Genomic DNA, 19,801 nt, shown 5'->3' with positions numbered 1-19,801 from the left:
CCTCTGTGCCAGGCTCTGGCTTGGGTGCTGAAACAGTTTTGCTGTCCTGATGGAACGTGAGCTCTTAGCATTGCTGGAATACAGCCAACTGGCTGATGATATATATGGGAGACAGAGACCAGCCACAGTGGGAATATCTACACCATGGAAATCGACACACACTACAAAACCTCTCCCCTCCCAGAAAACCTGGCTGTCAAACATCTACCATCACATGCCTATGCCTGCATCTCTGAGTGTAACTTCGTGGCCAGGCTGTGGTGTGGCTACAAGCCCGTAGGTGGGACTTGGGTAGGTGACTATGACCATGGGCGGGGCCGGGCTGGGCTCTCCACTGGTGGGTGAGTCCTGGTGATAAATCTGCCCCCCCACCACTCCGCCCACACTTGTGAGAGTGGAGAGGGTGATAAGACGTTTCCTGTTCTCAGCCAACTCCCTGGACCCCCAAGTCCCACTTAGTTCTGAATCAAAAGTATAAATACCCACCCCTCACCCCTTTTTCCTGAATATCAGGCAGATCAGCTTTACCCCTGCTTGGGGGCTAACAGACCCCCCAAGTCTCCAGGTCTGTGTCTTCAGAGTTGTCCATGGCAGGGTCTGCAGTCTCCTTTGGTTCTTCAGAGGTGCCTGCTGGGTCTTTCACCTTGTGGAATAACTGGGTTCTTGGTCCCGGTGGTCCCCACTTAGCTCTCCACCTGTTGAGTTTGGGGTTCTCCCGGGCACACTCCAAAATCTCTGCTTGTTGGTTTTCCTGTCTCCCGAGGCACCCTCTGAGGTCTCTGTCTGTCGGACTCCGTTCCGTCTACCCTGGCTCCTTCCTTCACACCATGAACGCCCCGAAGTAGGACCGCGTACCGTCGCGGACTCGGACCAGGCTCTCATCAGGCACGCGCACCACCACCTCCTCCCCGGCGTCCAGGTGGACCACTCCGCCCAGGAAACTGCTGTCCCACCAGACCTGGGGGCTGCGTGCTCGCCCGCAGGGTGACCGCCGGCTGACCAGCAGCTCCAGCTCCTCGGGGTAGCGGGCCGTGCGCTTGTAGAGGCCGTGGGTGATGGGCAGGCCGCCGGTCAGCCCCTGGGGGCAGCCCACACCGCCCAGCTGCACCTTGGAGTAGATGTAATAGTAGCCGGCCTGGGCGATGACCAGGGCACCGTCCCGGTAGGTGAGGCCCCTCAAGAAGGCGAGGCCCAGTTTCGTCTCCCACAGCAGTGGGCCCCCACTGCCTGTCAGGCTGGAGTTGGCCCCTGCAGAGGGAGACAGAGGGGGAGTTGGTAGGCATAGGTCCCACGCTTGCTGTGTGACCCCAGGCCAGTCGCCACCCCTCTCTGAGCACCACCCCCTCTGTGCTAGGCTGTTCCAGAGCTTTAGATATATGAACTCACTTTATCCTCACTTTACAGGTGGGGAAACGGAGGCCCAGGAGGTGGCAAAATAACGTGCTTATCATACATCTTAACTCGTTTCATCCCCTTCTTGCAGGTGGGGAAACTGAGGCACAGAGCAATTGATTTGCCCAAACCGTCAAAAGTTGTAAGTGGCAGAACACATCCTGGCCCAGCAGGCTTATAACCTCTGAGTGCTTCAGTCTCCCTCTCTGTAAAATGGAGCTCTGAATAGTACCGGCTAAGGATTTAATGAATTAATAGGTGGAAAGAACGTCACGATGCGTGCCACAGATTACAAGGGTTTATTCAATAAATAAAATTAGAAATTCACAGACCTAGGCAGTGCCTGTGCTCTGGGCAACTCTGCGAATAATTAATGAGTGAAGGAGTGCGCTGCCATGTTGGGGTGTCTGTCTGGTCTCCCCAGGACACGCTGAACCCCTACCCCCTGCCAGGACTTGGGGGCCCCCTCACCTGTGAGGTGTGCTGCCGGGTTGGCCTGCTGGGGCCTCTGATCTGGGGAGAGAGGGTCAGAAGTCAGAGGGGTAAAGGCCAGCCTCCAGAGCGGTCATCCAGCCCACCTCCTGGTGTCAACCCCACCCTTTCCGGAATGACCCAAACTTCTGCTTCTCCGGCTTGGGGGACGGGCGTCTGTGGGGCTTAGGCCAGTTGTGCAAATCACATTGGGCAATGGGCTGAAGGGGTGAGGGCAGCGTGGGAACCATTCCATCCCCTCCCCTGGGACCAGGACCCTGACTCACCTTGCACCAGGAGATCCCGGGGTCCTGCACCTCTGTCCTAAAAGTGCAGAGCAGCCCGTGGTGAGGATCTGTGGGGCCCACGCCCTGGCGTCACTCAGACTCGTGGCTGAGAGACACATGCAGACCACGGGCACAGACATCACCCTCAGACATGTCCAAGGCCACGTGCACACCCCACGTCACACCCCGCTGCCCAGCAGGCTCTTAACCATCCAGTTTCTCAGTTTTCCCCTCTGTAAATGGACACATGAAAAGTGCCTGCTTCGGATTCAGCGAATTCTCACGTGAAAAGCATATTACAGTGCCTGGTAGAGAGCAGGTACTATGTAAGGGTTTATTAAATGAGTGCTGTCAAAGACACACGGCCACCTGGATGGCTGGACACTTGGACATAAATGCTAACACGTGGATATGGACACATGGGCACAGACCTGGACGCTTGTGTGACACACGGACAAGGCACACGTGGATGCAGGTACGTGGATTGCGTGGTCTATGGAGCCACGTGGGTCTGTGCACACGGAGACGCAGAAACAGACACATGACGTCAACACATGGGCTGTAGACAGGTGAGTACATGGCCGTGTGGGTACATGGGTGCAGGACAGCAGCACAGGTCCAGCCATGAGGAGAAAGGACCTGGAAACACAAAAAGGCTGAGACCACATGGGCGTGGCTTGGGACACACAGACCCAAAGGTGTGGCAGACAGACCGACGGAGACATCCAAGGCCAATGCGAAATGGACGCAGAGAGAGATTCTCACAGACTCGGACAAAGTGGACTAGTGACAGTCCCAAAAATGGTGATCAGGTTACGGCTGATGATAGCTAGCCATGTCAGGGACTTCCCCGGCGGTCCAGTGGTTAAGGCTCTGCGCTTCCAATGCAGGGTGTGCGGGTTCGATCCCTGGTCTTGGAACTAAGATCCCGCATGCCGCGCGGCACGGCCAAAAAATTAAAAATAAAAATAAAAGTGGCTAAATGGAAGAGTCAGATAAATATTTTTAAAAATAATAATAACTAGCCATGTCAGAATGTCGGTTCCAGGGGTTACAGACAACACAACTGTGTTATAAACGTTAAACTTCCTAAAGGCTTAGATTTTGTTAGTTCCCACCACTAGAAGAAATGATAATTATGTGATACCAGAGAGGCATTAGCTAACGCTACAATGGCAACCCTATTGCTATATTTATGTAACAAATTAATATGTTGTACACTTAAACTTACACAATGTTCTATGTCAATTATATCTCAATTAAAAAAAAAATGTCAGTTCTCATTGGTTGAATGCTTGCTGTGGGCCAGCTGGGCACCACACACACAATATCATATTTTATTCCCTAGGAAGATGCTTATTATCATGCCCATTTTACAGATGAGGAAACTGAGGTTCCGAGAGGTGAATTAACTTGCCTTGGGCTGCTTTTAGTCTGTCCTCCATTCTGCACATACACACACACACAGATGCTCAGTGACACTGGCTTCGAGCCCCCCCACCCCCACCCCAGCACCACTTACCTGCAGGGGGGCGGCCATCACCTCCAGGCGCCAGTGCAGCTGCAGCAGGAACCAGCCCTGGACAGCCACTCCGGTCGCCAACAGCAGCAGCAGGAGGCCCAGGCCCAGCCGGGCAGCACTGCAGGGCTGTCTCCTGCGGCTGCGCCCCAGCCTCGTGAAAGGGATGTCCGTCTGTCCATCCACCACGAACACCGAGGGCCTCACCACTGTCTCCTCCATGCCTGAGCGGATGAGGCCCCAGGATGCCCGGGGCTGGGCTGGCACGGCTGGGTCCTGCGGGCTGGGAGGAAACCACGATTGCCCAACACTCCTGGGCTTTTCACGCTGCCGACAGGCGCCCGTGGGTCCCGGGGCTGCCTTTAGAGCCGGGGCTCGGCCCCTCCCCCTTCCCCCCATATCCTCCTCTTCTTCCTGTCCCCCCACCCCTGGCCCGGCCCCATCTCACTCTCACTCAGAGTCTCTCACACTTTCCAGAAGCATCTGAAGATGTGACTCAGGTGGGGATGGGAGAGGGAAGGCCCCAGCTTTCCCTTCTGGCCGTGTCATTCACATGGTTGCCAAATACTTACTGAGCACCTCCTGTGTGCCAGGCACTGTTCTAGGTTTGGGGGCACAGCCATGAACAAGAGAGACAAAAGTCCTTGGTCTTATGGAGCTCCTATTCTAGCAGGCTGAGAAAAACTAATAAGAAAGCCCAATAAGAAAATACTATTTAGTGTTCGAGATGGTGATAAGAGCAGTGGAAAATACGAGTGGTTTGTGTGTGTGCACGTGTGTGGGTGTGTACATGCGTGTGTGTGAGTGTGTGCATGTGTGTCTGTGTGTATGCATGTGTGTGCATGTGTGTCTGTGTGTATGCATGTGTGTGCATGTGTGTCTGTGTGTATGCATGTGTGTGCATGCGTGTCTGTGTGTATGCATGTGTGTGCTGTGTATGCATGCACGCATGCGTGTGCATGCATGTATGTGCAGGTGCAGCTGCGTGCTTGAGTGTGCCTGCATGTCTGCATGCACACGTGTGCGCATGCATGCAAGTTTTAATTGAAATTCACAGTCAGAGGGTAGAACCACTGTCTACTCAACTAACTAAACTCAAGGCCTGGGAGTCGTCCTGGACCCCTCCTTCCGTCCTGTCACGACATCCTACCCTCAGCAGGCCCTGTTGATTCAACCTCTAAACCAGATCTCAAATGCGGCCACCTGTTTCCATTTCCACTGCTACCACCCTAAGTGCTATGAACGGGATGTTTATGTGCCCTCCAAATTGATGTCCATACCCTAACCCCAATGTGATGGTATTTGGTGGTGGAGCCTTTGGGAGGTGCTAGGGCATGAGGGTGGAGCCCTCCTGAATGGGATTAGTGTCCTTATAAGATGAGATATAAGATATATGCTCTCTTTCCCTCTCTGCCATGTGAAGATACAGAGAGAAGGAGGCCAGGAAGAGGGCCAGGAGGAGGGTTCTCACTGGAACTCAACCACTTAGGCACGCTGATCTCAGACTGCCATCCTCTAGAACCGTGAGAAATAAATATCTGTTGTTTAAGCCACTCAGTCTAGGGTATCTTGTTATAGCAGCCCAGATGGACTAACACACTGAATTCTTTTGGGTGTATACCTAGGATTGGAACTGCTGGCATCATTTCTTGCTTGGACTCTTGCAGTAGCTTCCCAAATGGATGTAGTACTTTACCTCTTGCCACCTTATAATTCATTCTCTACCCTGGAGCTGGTGTGGCCTCGCTTATTTATTTATTTATTTATTTGAGGTAAATTCACACCACGTAAAACAAACCATTTTAAAGCGAGCAACTCAGTGTCATTTAGTACATTTACAATGTTGTGCAACACTACCTACTTCCAAAGCATTTCAAAAGTAAACCTTATAACCATTAAGCAGTCACTCCCCAACTCTCCCACCCACAGACCCTGGCAACCACTAGTCTGCTTTCCTGCTCTATGGATTTAGCTGTGTTGGACATTTCAAAAAAATGGAAATATACACTACGTGGTCTTTTGTGTCTGGCTTCTTTCACTGAAGATAATGTTTTCATGGTTCATCCACATTGTAGCGAGTGTCAGTGCTTCACTCCTTTTTAAGGCTGAGTAATATTCCAGTGTATGATGAACCACACTTTGCTTATCCATTCCCCCGTTAATGGACATTTAAGTTATTTCCACCTTTTGGTTATTTTGAAAAGTGCTGCTACAAGCATGTGTGTGCATGTATTTGTCTGGGTTCCAGCTCTCTATTCTTTTGGGTGTGTACCTAGGATTGGAACTGCTGGCATCAGCTTTTAAACACATAAGTCAGGTCTCACCTCTTCCATGTTTAAAATCTTCCAATGAGCTTCCATTGAGCTTATGGGGGTTAGCAAATTATGGCTCATGGGCTGAATCAGGCCAGGCTCATGTTTCTGTACAGCTACAGGGGCTGCTCTTGGGGGCTGACACTTTAGTGAGCGGTAGGGTCCCAGATGGGGCATCCTCCTCTGGCCCCTCTTCCCCCTTTTGCTTTTCAGTGCCGGCCTCCTGGGCCAGCAGCCAACGCTCACCCCTGTCCACACTTTGTAGCTGGTCACACTGGCTGCCACCTACATGTTGGCATGTCCTCTGTCATCAACCGCTGGGTGTTGAGTGGATGAATCTCATTCTGGGGGTTGGTGACTCAGCATGTTGTCTCAACTCTGGCCAGCTGATCCACATGAGACAGCTGGGATTTGGGAGAGAGAGGTTGGCTGGGTTCTGGTTGTCACTGGAGCAGAGAGAAACTGGCCTCAGCGGTCATCCCACACCCTCTCTACCCACCTGGATCTCCAAGCCTTGGGCCCATCATTCTTCATCCAGAGAATGTTTCCAGTAGCAGAGCACAAATCACGTCCTCCACCCTGGGTGGCCCATCCCAAGCAAACGGGGCATATGGCAGGCTGGAAGCTTCCTCTCATTTTATAAGTACCTTTATAATATCCTCGATTTTATCTCTCGGTCCTGAAAGGCTAAAATATTTACTATACGGCCTTTTATAGAAGAAGGGCTGTTCCCTGAGGTAAGAATAGACATTAAGAGGAATTCCCTGGCAGCCCAGCGGTTAGGACTCTGCGCTTTCACTGCCGAGGGCACGGGTTCAATTCCTGGTCAGGGAACTAAGATTCTGCAAGCCAAGTGGTGGGGCAAAAGAAAAATTGTAAGCCAACTATACTTCAATAAAATAATTTTAAAAAAGAGAATAGACACTGAGTGGTCTTCATTATGTTGAAGCCCTTGCACCCGGGCATCTGGGGCCTTTTGCACTTGCTGTTCCCTCTGCATGGAACAGTCTTTTCCAGATCCCCCATGACTGGCTCCTCCTTGTCATCTATGTCCTGACTCAAGAACCCCCTCCTTGGAGGCTTCCCTGGTGGCGCAGTGGTTGAGAACCTGCCTGCCAATGCAGGGGACACGGGTTCGAGCCCTGGTCTGGGAGGATCCCACATGCCGCGGAGCAACTAGGCCCGTGAGCCACAACTACTGAGCCTGCGCGTCTGGAGCCTGTGCTCCGCAACAAGAGAGGCCGCGATAGTGAGAGGCCCGCGCACCGCGATGAAGAGTGGCCCCCGCTTGCCGCAACTAGAGAAAGCCCTCGCACAGAAATGAAGATCCAACACAGCCATAAATAAGTAAATAAATAAATAAAATAAAATAAAATAAATGCGTTGTTCCAACATCATCTTTAAAAAAAAAAAAAAAAGAACCCCCTCCTCACAGAAGCCTTCCCTGACCACCCATATTAGGCAGGGTTAGTCAGATAAATAGAACCAATAATGTATCTCTATATCTAATATCTATCATCTATCTATCAATCAAGAGAGAGATTGATTGATTGATTGTAAGGAATTGGTTCATGTGATTTTGTAGCTTGGTAAATCCGAAATCTGCAGGACGAGCCAGCAGACTGGAGATTCAGTTAAGAGTTGATGTTGTGGTCTTGAGTCTGAAGGCAAGAATCTCAGGCAGAATCTGCACACTGCCAGCCGGAATTCTTTCCTCCTCAGGAAACCCACTTTTTCTCCTCAGCCCTTCAACTGATTGGAAGAGGCCCACCCACATTATCAAGGGTAATCTGCTTTGTTAATTTAATTAATTAATTTATTTGGCCACACCGCACTGTATGTGGGATCTTAGTTCCCCAGCCAGGCATCGAACCCATGCCCCTGCAGTGGAAGTGCAGGGTCTCCACTGCTGGACTCCCTGGGAAGTCTCATGGGTAATCTGCTTTTAAAGTCAACTGGCCATAGGTGTGAATCACATCTTTAAAAATACCTACAGGGGAGAGTTAGCTCCTGGAAGTCCCGTCCACCCCAGAGCCCCTCCTGCCCATAAATAAGGAAAGCTGGCGTCTCCTGCCCCCTGAGAAGAAGCTCCAGGAGAAGCAGAATCTTCCTGCTTTGGGTTTCATCACCTGAAATGCTTTTAAATCAATGAAGTTGGAATCTCTTAAAAGGACGGGGGCTTCCCTGGTGGCGCAGTGGTTAAGAATCCGCCTGCCAATGCAGGGGACACGGGTTTGAGCCCTGGTCTGGGAAGATCCCACATGTCACAGAGCAACTAAGCCTGTGCACCACAACTATTGAGCCCGCGCGCCACAACTACTGAGCCTGCGTGCCTAGAGCCAGTGCTCCACAACAAGAGAAGCCACCGCAATGAGAAGCCCGCGCACCACAACGAAGAGTAGCCCCCACTCGCTGCAACTAGAGAAAGCCTGCGCGAAGCAACGAAGACCCAACACAGCCAAAAATAAATAAATAAAATTAATTAATTAAAAAAAAAAGAAAAGACGGACAGCCCATGATGTGAACTATAGAGTTTGTGGACAAATTTATATTGGGTGCTTAGTGGCATAATGCCCGCAGACTCCTGAGAGGGTCCCGAAGTTCTTAGAGGACCACTTGGGCTTTTGAATGAGAGAGGTGCAAAGTTCGATAAATAATAGCCCTTATATGGTCCAGTGGTTAGAACTCCACACTTCCACTGCAGGGGGCACAGGTTCGCTCCCTGGTCGGGAACTAAGATCTGGAATGACGCGCGCCCCGCGACCAAAAAAAATGAATGGCCCTTGTGGATAAGCACAAAGTCAAGCGACAGCGATTGGACAGAATCTGTGAAGGTATCCTCCCCTAGATCATGAATGGGCCCCTGGCAACCTCCCACCCCCCGTGGCGCTGCTCCATGGCCGAGACTGCAGGGTGGAGATGCCCACCCTGAAGGACCTGGCCACCGTGGCCTTCTGTGACACACAGTCTACTCAGGAGATCCACGAGAAGGTTTTTTTGTTTTTTTTTTTGTTTCTTTTTTTTTTTCTTTTTTTAAAATTTATTTATTTATTTATTTATGGCTGTGTTGGGTCTTCGTTTCTGTGCAAGGGCTTTCTCCAGTTGCGGCGAGCGGGGGCCACTCTTCATCGCGGTGCGCGGGCCTCTCACTGTCGCGGCCTCTCTTGTTGAGGAGCACAGGCTCCACACGCGCAGGCTCAGTAATTGTGGCTCACGGGCCCAGTTGCTCCGCGGCATGTGGGATCTTCCCGGACCAGGACTCGAACCCGTGTCCCCTGCATTGGCAGGCAGACTCTCAACCGCTGCGCCACCAGGGAAGCCCCCACGAGAAGGTTTTAAAGGAGGCTGTCTGCGCCACGATGTACCACACCATCACCCTCACCGGGGAGGACCTGGAGAAGTTCAAGGCCCCGAGGGTGATGGTGCGGATAGGCAGCAGCTTCGACCACGTGGACGGCAAGGCTGCGGGCGAGCTCGGGATCGCCTTGTGCTAACGTCCCATGGCGGCAGTGGAAGAGACAGACGACTCCACCATCTGCCACATCCTCAGTCTGTCCCGGGGGAACCCATGGCTGTACCAGGCACTGCGGAAAGCCCGTGGGTACAGAGCGTCGAGCTGGTCCGGGCGGTTGCCTCAGGGGCAGCCTGCATCCGTGGGGAGATGCTGGGCCTCATGCGCTTCCGTCGCACGGGGCAGATGGTTCGGATTCAGCATCATAGTTTATGACCCCTACTTGCAGGATGGGATCGAGCCGTCCCTGGGTGTGCAGAGGATCTACACCCTACAGGACTTGCTGTATCAGAGAGACTGCGTCTCCTTGCACCGTAGTCTCAACGGATATAACCACCAGCTCATCACTGATTTTACTATAAAGCAGATGAGACAAGGGGCATTCCCAGTGAATGCCACCTGCAGGGGACTGCTGGATGAGAAAGTCTTAGCCTAAGCCCTCAAGGAAGGCAGGATACGACGGGCGGCCCTCCAGGTGCACCAATCGGAGCCTTTCAGCTTTGCTCAGGGTCCCTTGAAAGATGCACCACATCTCATTTGTACACCTCACACGGCCTGGCATAGTGAGCAGAGACCAGCCAGGCAATCACATGTGGCATGCCAGAGAGCTTAAGAAACTGTGTGAACAAGGAATTCTTGGTCACAACAGCACCCTGGTCCAGAATAGATCAGCGAGCAATTCATCCAGAGTTCAGCGGTGCCACCTACAGATGCCCAGCAGGCATCATGGGCATGGCTCCGGGAGGACTTCCTGCAGCCATGGAAGGGATCATCCCCCGGGGCATCCTGGTGACCCACAGCCTCCCCTCGGTGGCACACCCTTCCCAAGCTCCCTCTCCCAACCAGCCCACAAAAACATGGGGACAAACCAGAACACCCCAACAAGCAATAGCAGAGAGTGAGGAAAGGTAATCATTTGGATACACCTGGCACCAAGAGACGGTGAAAAATAGATGAACTAAGAGAAAAGGAATTTGACAGTCTTTTTAACTGATTCTGGATATTTGCATCATGGACGGTGCAGTGTTAAAACCACAAAAGAGCTAGCGACAGGGGTAAACTGAAGAAGATGTCATCTGCTTACAGAAGCACAGAAAAAGATTGGACGTGATTTAGTAACGACCAAATTCTGTTATTGTGTGTTAAGTTTTTCATCTGTGCATCCAATCAATCACAAAGAGTAAACAGATCTTGGGACTTCCCTGGTGGTCCAGTGGTTAAGATTCCACACTCCCAATGCAGGGGGCCCGGGTTCGATCCCTGGTCAGGGAACTCGATCCCACATGCCGCAACTAAGACCCGGCACAGCCAAATAAATACTTGAAAAAATTACATTGCCAATTTCTTAAAAAAAAAAACAAACAAATAGATCTTTTTCCTTTATCCGTCTCTTGGGCAAAGCAGGTCCTGGACCCCTTGCTCTAGAATGTTGCATCAAGAGTCCCAAACATCTTAACATTGTAAATCAACTATACTTCAATTAAAAACAGACAAGCAAACAAACACAAAACTAAAAAAAATTAAGAAACCAAAAACTGGGCTTCCCTGATGGCTCAGTGGTTAAGAATCTTGCTGCCAATGCAGGGGACATGGGTTCCCCTGTCCCCCCCCTACCCCAGGGAAGATCCCACATGCCGCGGAGCAACTAAGCCCATGCACCAAAACTACTGAGGTCCCTTCGCCTAGAGCCTGTGCTCCTCAACAAAGAGAAACCGCCGCATTGAGCAGCCCACGCACCGCAACAAAGAGTAGCCCCCTCTCGCGGCAACTAGAGAAAGTCTACGCTCTGCAACAAAGACCCAACGTAGCCAAAAAAAAAAAAAAAAAAAAAAGTTTAAAAATAAAAACAAAACCAAAACCCAAAACCCAGCAACAAAAAAGAGTTCCAAACATCAAAATAAAAAATAGTAAGAGGAAATCACCATCCTGACTGTAGCTCCTTCAGTCCACGGGGGCTGGCTACCTTTTTTGCTAGTAGGAAGGTTAAATTACTACAAAACGGGGAGAAAACTGTTTGTGTTAGACAACCACGAGCATAGGATCGAAGACAGTACAGGCTTCTGTACAGAGAAACCTCACCCATCTGAGCTGCATACAGAGCGGGCAAGTTGGTTGTGAGTTCAGTAATACCTTCTGATGATGCAAAAAAAAAAAAAAAGTATTAAGTTTCACAAGCTGTTTGTACTCAAATATATTTTCTCAGTTTCATATCCTCAGCTATTTTACTGAGTGGAAAGTCTTGAACTGAAAGTGTTCAAGAAGAATAATGTTGCGTTATCTTATGTCTCAGGAAACATTTTATGGTAACTTGTCAGATTGTCTATGAACAAACGCACTTTTTTAGACATTGATAAAGTCTTCTTTTCTTCATGAGATATTTTATATAAGAATACTTCAGGTGTGTTATTAGATGTGACTGATTTTAACAAATCCTATTAGATTTATATCAACTGGTTACATGTTGTATTCATAGCCTTTTGTGAATCACCACCTTTTTGGTTAAAAGATGGCCTATTTTGAGCCTTTGGATAGGGACATTACTGTTTTTTTATTTTTTTCAAGTTTTTTAAGAAATAAATTTATTTATTTATTTTTGGCTGCACTGGGTCTTCGTTGCTGCGCGTGGGCTTTCTCTAAGTTGCGGTGAGCGGGGTCTACTCTGTTGCAGTGCGCGGGCTTCTCATTGCGGTGGCTTCTTTTGTTGCGGAGCACGGGCTCTAGGCACGTGGGTTTCAGTAGTTGTGAAATGCAGGCTCAGTAGTTGTGGCTCGCGGGCTTAGTAGTTGTGGCTTGCGGGCTCTAGAGCGCAGTCTCAGTAGTTGTGGCGCATGGGCTTACTTGCTCCGCGGCATGTGGGATCTTCCTGGACTGGGGCTCGAACCCGTGTCCCCTGCATTGGCAGGTGGATTCTTAACCACCGCACCACCAGGGAAGTCCTGACATTCCTGTTTTGTGACCAAAGAACCTTCAAAACTGTCCCAAACAGAAAAATAATGGCTATCAGAAGTAAGTTTTGTTTTAGTGTGTTACCGTTACTGTATTTGTTTATTGTAAAGGTGGACATTTAGTGTTCAGTGCAGTTTTCAATAAAAAGTAAAAAAATTTCAAAAAAAAAAAAAAAACCTTCTGAGAAACATTTAGCCTGGTATTTGACCAAACAACTGGTCACCATAGCCTAACAAAACTGAGACATAAACCGAACCATCCTTCAATCTAAATGACTTCGCTGGTTGGCCCCGTTGCAGGCAGGCTTCCCGGGTCACCCTGATCTCCTTTCCTTTTTGGATACCCTCACTGTCTGAAATCAACTCCATGCTATCTTTAGAATGTAAGGTCCTGTCTGTGCTGTTCACAGCCTAGAAACATAGATGCTAAAAAAAAAGTAAAAAACAAAACAAAAACATCCCACACATTAAAGAAACAGAGCAAGAAAAACGAAAAATTGCGCATAAAGGAGGGCAGGGGGGCCCGGCAGATGTCAGCTGTGACACCTAGTGAGTAATGAGGATCTCTGTGTCTCCCCTTGACGGGGGTGTCTGGCAACTGGAGGCTGGAGGGAGTAGGGGTAGGCTGTGAGTCAATTTCCCCAACATTCCTGAAGTTGGGAGGTGGGGTTTCCAGGACCCAGGGTCTTAGGGGAAGGGGGCTATGCAGGCGTGACTTCCAGGTTCAGGGGGGTTTTCCTGTGTTGACCTTACCCAGAGTCGGAGCCTGGATTCCACCCTCAATGGTCCTCAAGGGACCACAGGTGGAGTTAGAAGAGGCACTTGGGGCCCCTTGGCAGCCAGTGACCTCACTCAACTGTGGCTGCTCCCCACCATGTGTTTCTGGTGAGGCTGTGACCACAACAGCCCCTGCACTCCTTCTTCAACCGCTGAGATACGAGTCACATCTCTGGCTTGGTCCCTCAGGGCTCCAGCTGGAAACATCATCCTGCCTGACCTTTACCGCCCCCTCCCGGCCCAGCCGCCTCACACAATCCTACCAATCTGTTCAGGCCCATCTACAAAGTGGTGACCTGGAGGGTGAGGTGAGTCTAGAGGATGCAAATGGGATGCATGAGATGGGAAATGGAGTGAAAGTGAGCTGCGGATGAGAGCAAATGGGATGAAGATGAGAACGGGTGAGGATGGCAGGTAAGGATGCAGGTGAGCATGAAGGTGAGAAGGCAGAGGAGGACTGGAGAGTTCTGATGCTGGTGAAGACATAGGTGAAGACGCAGGGGAAGGTGCAAGTGAGAAGGCAGGTAAATACGCAGGTGAGGATGTAGATGAGGATGCTGGTAAGAACACACGAAGAGATCCAGAGAAGAATGTAGGTAAAGATGCAGGTCCTCACCCTCATGAAGATGCAGAGAAAACACAGGTGAGGATGCAAGTGGAAAGACAGGTGAGAGTATAGGTAAGAATGTTTGGGGGCTTCCCTGGTGGCGCAGTGGTTGGGAATCTGCCTGCTAATGCAGGGGACACGGGTTCGAGCCCTGGTCCGGGAAGATCCCACATGCCGCGGAGCGACTAGGCCCGTGAGCCACAACTACTGAGCCTGCGCGTCTGGAGCCTGTGCTCCGCAACAGGAGAGGCCACGATAGTGAGAGGCCCGTGCACCGCGATGAAGAGTGGCCCCCGCTTGCCGCAACTGGGGAAAGCCCTCGCAGGGAAGCGAAGACCCAACACAGCCATAAATAAATAAATAAATAAATTAAAAAAAAAAAAAAAAAAGAATGTTTGTAAAGATACAGGTAAGTTTACAGATAAAGATGTAGGTGGGGGAAGCAGGTGAAGATGCAGAAAATACAGGCGAGTGTGCAGGTTGAGTGTGCAGGTAAAGATCCAGATGAGATCCTGGTAAGAGTTCAGGTGAGGATGCAATAAAGCGGCAGGTAAGGAAGGTGGTGAGAACTCAGGTGAAGGGGCAGCGAGCTGCTGGTGAGGATGCAAATGAAAATTCAGGTACGGATGGAGCTGAGGTGCAGCTGAGATTCAGGGGGAGATGCAGGTGCACTTCCGGCTAGGTGCAGGCGAGGCAGGCACACGCGCTGTAGGTGAGGAAGCCTGCGAACTTGCAGGTGAACTACAGGAAGTTCCTGTAGGATGGAGCTGAGCTGCAGGTGAGGCAGCGGGGGATCACAGCTGCCTCTCTCCCCCTCTCAAAGAGCTCCAGACTTTGGGAGACTTGTGAAATAGAACTGGACCTTTATTGGCTGGACAACGGGAGCGGGATTAGTTGGGGCAGCCAAAGACAACCATGTTTTCGGTGAAGTTGGCCAGGTCCTGGCAGTGTTTCTGGTTCTCCTCATCTTGGCATTCATCCGCATCAGGCCACAGCTCCACCCAGGTGTCCTTCCCGATGATGTAGCTGATGCTGGGGGAAGAGAGACAGGTCAGGAGGGGGAGGGGGAGGGGAAGGGCGGGAGGAGGTGGCCACGCGCAGGCGCGGGGCGGGCACTCACTTGGGTTTCTCTCCCCACAGGTCCGAGGAGATGCCCCACACGAGGTAGCGGGCCCCCTCCTTCAGTTTCAGGGCTTCTCTGCACTTGATGTGGCTGATGAACCTACGCTCCTGTTGAACTTGCACCTCATCGGATCCTGAAGGGGAGGGAGAGGGAAGCTGAGCTGGGCGGAGGGGCGGACATGGGGGAGGGGGAGGCAGAAAGACAGCAGACACAGGGCTGACCTGATTTGATGATCTGCTCGATGACCATGATGTAATCGTCAAAGTCATCCGACAGCTCCTTCTTGAGAAGTTTGATCTTGTACACTGTGGGCGGGGGAAAGAAGGCAGCGTGGGTCCTGGGCAGGGTTGTCTGTGGGGCGCCGTCACCCGGCTCCTCCCAAGCCGATACGGGCAGGACCACAGCCAGGCAGGCTCAAGCCCCCTGCCCGCCCCCCACCGCAGTAACACAGCCAGCCACACTCACAGCCATGCACACAATCACAGCCGTCCACAACGACAGTCACAGGCACAACGACAGCTGCTCCTACCCACTGGGACCCACAAGCACCGTCTCAGACAACTGCGGCTCCCCACAGCCATGCACACACCCACATCACTCACAACCACCCCTCCCACACACGCCCACGTTCCATCCCACTCATGACCACGGTTCCCCGTGCAATCAGAGCCCCTCACAACACATCACACACACAACCACAGCCGCACGTAGCCATGACCACACACGCCGGCACGCCTCCGCTCACACACAACCACGCATGCGCGCGCCGCCCCACCCCGTCCCCCCCACCCCCGCCAGACTCACCATAGTCCACGCCCGGCTCGCAGGCCCTGTCCAGCCGGTCCTCCAGGGTGACCTCCTCCTCCGTGTGCATGAAGCAGTTCTCTGTGGGGTGGGTGGGTGCGTGGGCGGGGGACACGGTCTAAGTCCCGCTTCTCGTTCAGGGCCTACCACCCACGGGTACGCCCAGCCCTCCTGAGTCACCGCCCCCACCCCGTGGGAGCAGGGGTCCAGTGGGCGTGGCCACCTCTCCTGGCGCCTGCGGACCCACCCTCAGCACAGCGGCATGTATCTTTGTGGCAGAGTTTGTCCAGCATCCCGTCCTCCTTCTCCGGGTGGTAGAACCGGGTGCAAGCTTCATCTGTGGGCAGAGGAGATGGGGAGGGCTAGGGCCTCCACCCCAGAGACCACACCTGGCGGGGGCTCAGTTTCCCAACTTCAGTCCGTCAGACCTGCTGAGGCCAGGTCCCCAACCCTGGGGCCCTCAGACCCCTAACTCCCATATCCCCAGGACCACCAGACTCCTAACTCCTGGATTCCCGGAACCCCCAGACTCCTCACTCCTAGATCCTTGGGACCCCCAGACTCCTAACTCCTGGATTCCTGGGACCCCTAGACTCCTAACTCCCAGATCCCTGGGACCCCAGGCCCTAGGACAGCTGCTCACCCAGGTTGTAATAAGAGTACACCTTGACTGCCCCAGGCTGTATAAGCCCCACATTAAAGTACTGGTGAACTTTGAAGGCTAGACAGTCCTCCTGGGTGTGTGAGACCTGGAAAGGAGGAGGAGGTTGGTCAAGGGGGTGACATGGGAGGAAGCCCAGCATGGGGTCTGGGGGCTGGAGCAGTGGTGGAGAAACTGAGGGATCAAGGAGGGATATGGGTGGGGATAGATGGGGGGGAGCAGGAATCTTTGCCAAAAGATTAATGAGCAGTTCATCAAATCCATTTTTTTTTCTCCACGGCTCACGGCTAGATTACACTTCTCGGCATGTTTTCAGTTCCATGCGGCCATGTGATTGAGTTCTGGCCAAGGATTGCTATCTATATCCTTAAAAACATTCCATGGTTAACAAGACTGCAATAGACATTTGAAAGTTGCTAAAAGATTAGATCTTAAAAGTTCTTAACACACACACACATACACACACACACACTTTATAACTCTGTGAGGGCATGGATGTAACTAACCTTATTTTGGTAATTATTTCCCAATATATACACATATCAAATCAGTACACTGTACATCTTAAACCTACACAATGTTACATGTCAGTTAAATCTCAATAAAGCTGCAAAAAATAAAGAGAAAGGAAGAAAGAAAAAAGAAAGGGAAGAAGGGAGAGATGAAGGAAGGAAACATATACATATATATGTACATATACATAGGCCATCATGTATATTTGGAGGAAAATGCTAACAATTAGTGAATTTGGGTAAAGGTTATACGGAACTTCTCTATTGTGCTCTGAAATTTGTCTGTAAGGTTGAAATTATATAAAAATTTTAAGGTACAAAAATTAAAATACAAACAAACAAAACAAAACCCATTAAAAAACCCATCTCATGCACAACCCCGTTTTCTTCTAGAAAGGATGGATCCAGCAGAGGAGTCCAAAATCCTAGGGATTACAGAACCACGAGATGGAAGGTACGTGGATCCCTGAGTGACCACGTGGAGTAGAAGTCCCCTTCCTTACCTCCCATACCAGCTGGACTTTACACGAGTGAGACATACAAGTCTCTTGTGTTGAGACCCCCATATTCTTAGGGGTTTTATTATAGTAGCTAGTGTTGCTTATGCTGACTAATGTGGGGTGAGGGTACAGGGAGTTAGCAGGAAAGATATGAGGATAGGAGAAGGGGAAGAAATAAGCAGGAAAGAGAAGGAATCATGTTCAAGATAAAGACAGCAAGAGAAGGCTAGATGGAGAGAAAATAAGAGAAGAGAGAAATGCTAGGGGGTTGGGAGCAAGGGAAGTCCTTTTTCTCCACTGAGCACTTTTTTTTTTTAACCAAGGTGGTTTTTTTCAATGGTTGTTTAAGACTCTGATGAGAAGAGGCTGGAGGGAGCAAGTGAAAAATGAGGTTGGAACATGAGTGGTCAGAAGGTGAGATCCAGACTTCCCTGGTGGCGCAGTGGTTAAGAATCAGCCTGCCAATGAAGAGGACACGGGTTTGATCCCTGGTCTGGGAAGATCTCACATGCCGCCGAGCAACTAAGCCTGTGTGCCACAACTACTGAGCCTGCGCTCTAGAGCCCACGAGCCACAACTACTGAGCCCGTGCGCCACAACTACTGAAGCCCGTGCGCCTAGAGCCCGTGCTCCGCAACGAGAGAAGCCACCGCCATGAGAAGCCTGCGCGCCACAACGAAGAGTAGCCCCTGCTCACCGCGATGAGAGAAAGCCCGCATGCAGCAATGAAGACCCAATGCAGTCAGAAATAAATAAGATAAATAAATTAAAAAAAAAAAAAAGGTGAGATGCTTCTAGAAGGTGGGCTGACCTTTTTTACATGCCCTTTCCTCCCACACCAGCAGCCCAGACCCTGTCTCCCCTAGGCTGGGGCTGGCCTGACCTGGAGACAAGGCCAACGGAGAAGGAAAGGCCAGCCAGGTAGGGGTCATGATCCCAATGGAAGCCTTACCTTGTCCAGGTAGATGATGAGGGTATTCTTTGTGGAGTCTTTGTTCAGCTCATACTTAGAGATGTATCTGTCGACACCAGTGCTCAGCTGGGGAAGGGTGGGGCTTGTGAAAATCCCTCCTGCATCCCCTTCCCTCCCTCCAGCTTCTTCCAGACCCTGGGCTCCTTTCCATGGATCCCAGCCCCCGAGCCCAGGACCTTCATACCAGTTTGAGGTCATCAATATCAGGAGAGAAGCCAGTCATCATGGATATATCCAGGATTGACATAGTGACATCCTGGTCTCCCAGGTACCTGGATGGGGCAGGGGGAGAGGGGTTGGGCCCTAAGGTGGGGTCACTGCTTGAACAAGGGGGTCATATCAGGGACTGAGGCCTCTAGTTCCCACATAGCAGCATTGAGTGAGGTTCGATTTTAGGAAACATTCCCCCAAGGGGAATACAGGAAATGTAGCATAATGATCAAGGTGATTAATTGCTCAGGTTCTGGAGCCCAACTGCCTGGGTTTAAATCCTAGCTCTTTGTAACATCTGATGAGTTACTTAACCTCTCCCTGCCTTAGTTCTAGAGAATGAAGATATAAGAATATGGGCATGTCTCACTTTGCATGATTCCGTTACCATGGTCTAGTTCAATGGCACCAGTCCCTCAGCACCATGGTTCAGATCTCAGTACCACCGTATATTAATCGTGAGTAATGGCATAAAGTACAAATCTTGTTGCTAGCTCTTCACTCCACCAATCACTTCATAAATAACAGATGCACCTTACAACCAATGACCAATCACATCCCTTCTTTCAAAGTCTGTTGGATCACTGAGCATCCGTTATTCAGTTCACACACAGACAGCAAGGTGTGAGTCGTGTTACTCCTTTCTCTCACAGTGGAAAAAACCTGTGTGACATTTTACAAAAATGGATCACTGAAAGAGGGAATTGGCCAACAAAGATGGAAGCACAGCCATGAAATGAAGAGTGATAACACTGGAAGTAAAATTTGAGTAGAACATAAATGGAGTTAGAGAAAAAATAGCAGACCATGGGGAGGTTGACCCCGCTGCCATTTGCAAGACTAGCTGTGTGGCCAGGGGAACTTAGTGAGGCAAACTGATCAACATAAATGAGGAAAGTGGTTGTGACAAAAAGGATGTGGATGTCCCAGAGGAAGGGACACCAGCAAAAACCATCACATTGAAGGGTCTCTTGGATATCTGATGACATTGAAAGCTCCAAGAATGAAATGTTGGAAGTTGACCCAAACTTAGAAGGGAACGTGACAATTCACTATGGCACGAAAAGATGCTTGCTTTATCTCATAAGTTATACAAAGAGAAAAAAGGAGACACTGTCCCAACCACAGTGCTTTGGATAAGTGTTTTACAAAGGGGGGAGAAAGAAACCCAACCAATTGTTGTCTCAGTGTTCCAAT

At 50.7% G+C, this 19,801-nt stretch overlaps 2 protein-coding genes and 1 pseudogene across 2 annotated transcripts in view; 1 reads left to right on the top strand and 2 right to left on the bottom strand.

The window, feature by feature from the left end:
• Positions 1–492: 492 nt before the first annotated feature.
• Positions 493–3,997, bottom strand: TNFSF14 (TNF superfamily member 14). Its single transcript, XM_036848280.1, has 4 exons — positions 3,673–3,997; positions 2,151–2,187; positions 1,864–1,905; positions 493–1,248 (listed from the first exon to the last, which is right to left on the bottom strand). The coding sequence occupies exons 1-4, from the start codon at positions 3,889–3,891 to the stop codon at positions 821–823; spliced, it is 726 nt and encodes a 241-aa protein (XP_036704175.1). The 5' UTR covers positions 3,892–3,997; the 3' UTR covers positions 493–820.
• Positions 3,998–8,757: 4,760 nt separating this feature from the next.
• Positions 8,758–10,384, top strand: LOC118893280 (annotated as a pseudogene).
• A 4,280-nt stretch (positions 10,385–14,664) lies between these two features.
• Positions 14,665–19,801, bottom strand: part of C3 (complement C3) — a 35,800-nt gene continuing 30,663 nt past the window's right edge. Inside the window, exons 34-41 of the mRNA XM_036846252.1 lie at positions 18,579–18,666; positions 18,374–18,460; positions 16,392–16,497; positions 15,996–16,085; positions 15,749–15,829; positions 15,166–15,249; positions 14,942–15,077; positions 14,665–14,853 (exon numbers count right to left, since the gene is read on the bottom strand). Coding sequence (XP_036702147.1) covers positions 14,712–14,853; positions 14,942–15,077; positions 15,166–15,249; positions 15,749–15,829; positions 15,996–16,085; positions 16,392–16,497; positions 18,374–18,460; positions 18,579–18,666 — 814 coding nt within the window. The 3' untranslated portion in view covers positions 14,665–14,711. The remainder of the gene's footprint in view (positions 14,854–14,941; positions 15,078–15,165; positions 15,250–15,748; positions 15,830–15,995; positions 16,086–16,391; positions 16,498–18,373; positions 18,461–18,578; positions 18,667–19,801) is intronic.

The sequence above is a fragment of the Balaenoptera musculus genome, chromosome 3 (genome assembly GCF_009873245.2).
Source record: "Balaenoptera musculus isolate JJ_BM4_2016_0621 chromosome 3, mBalMus1.pri.v3, whole genome shotgun sequence".
Classification (NCBI taxonomy): domain Eukaryota; kingdom Metazoa; phylum Chordata; class Mammalia; order Artiodactyla; family Balaenopteridae; genus Balaenoptera; species Balaenoptera musculus.
This window is presented reverse-complemented; position numbering and strand designations above follow the sequence as displayed.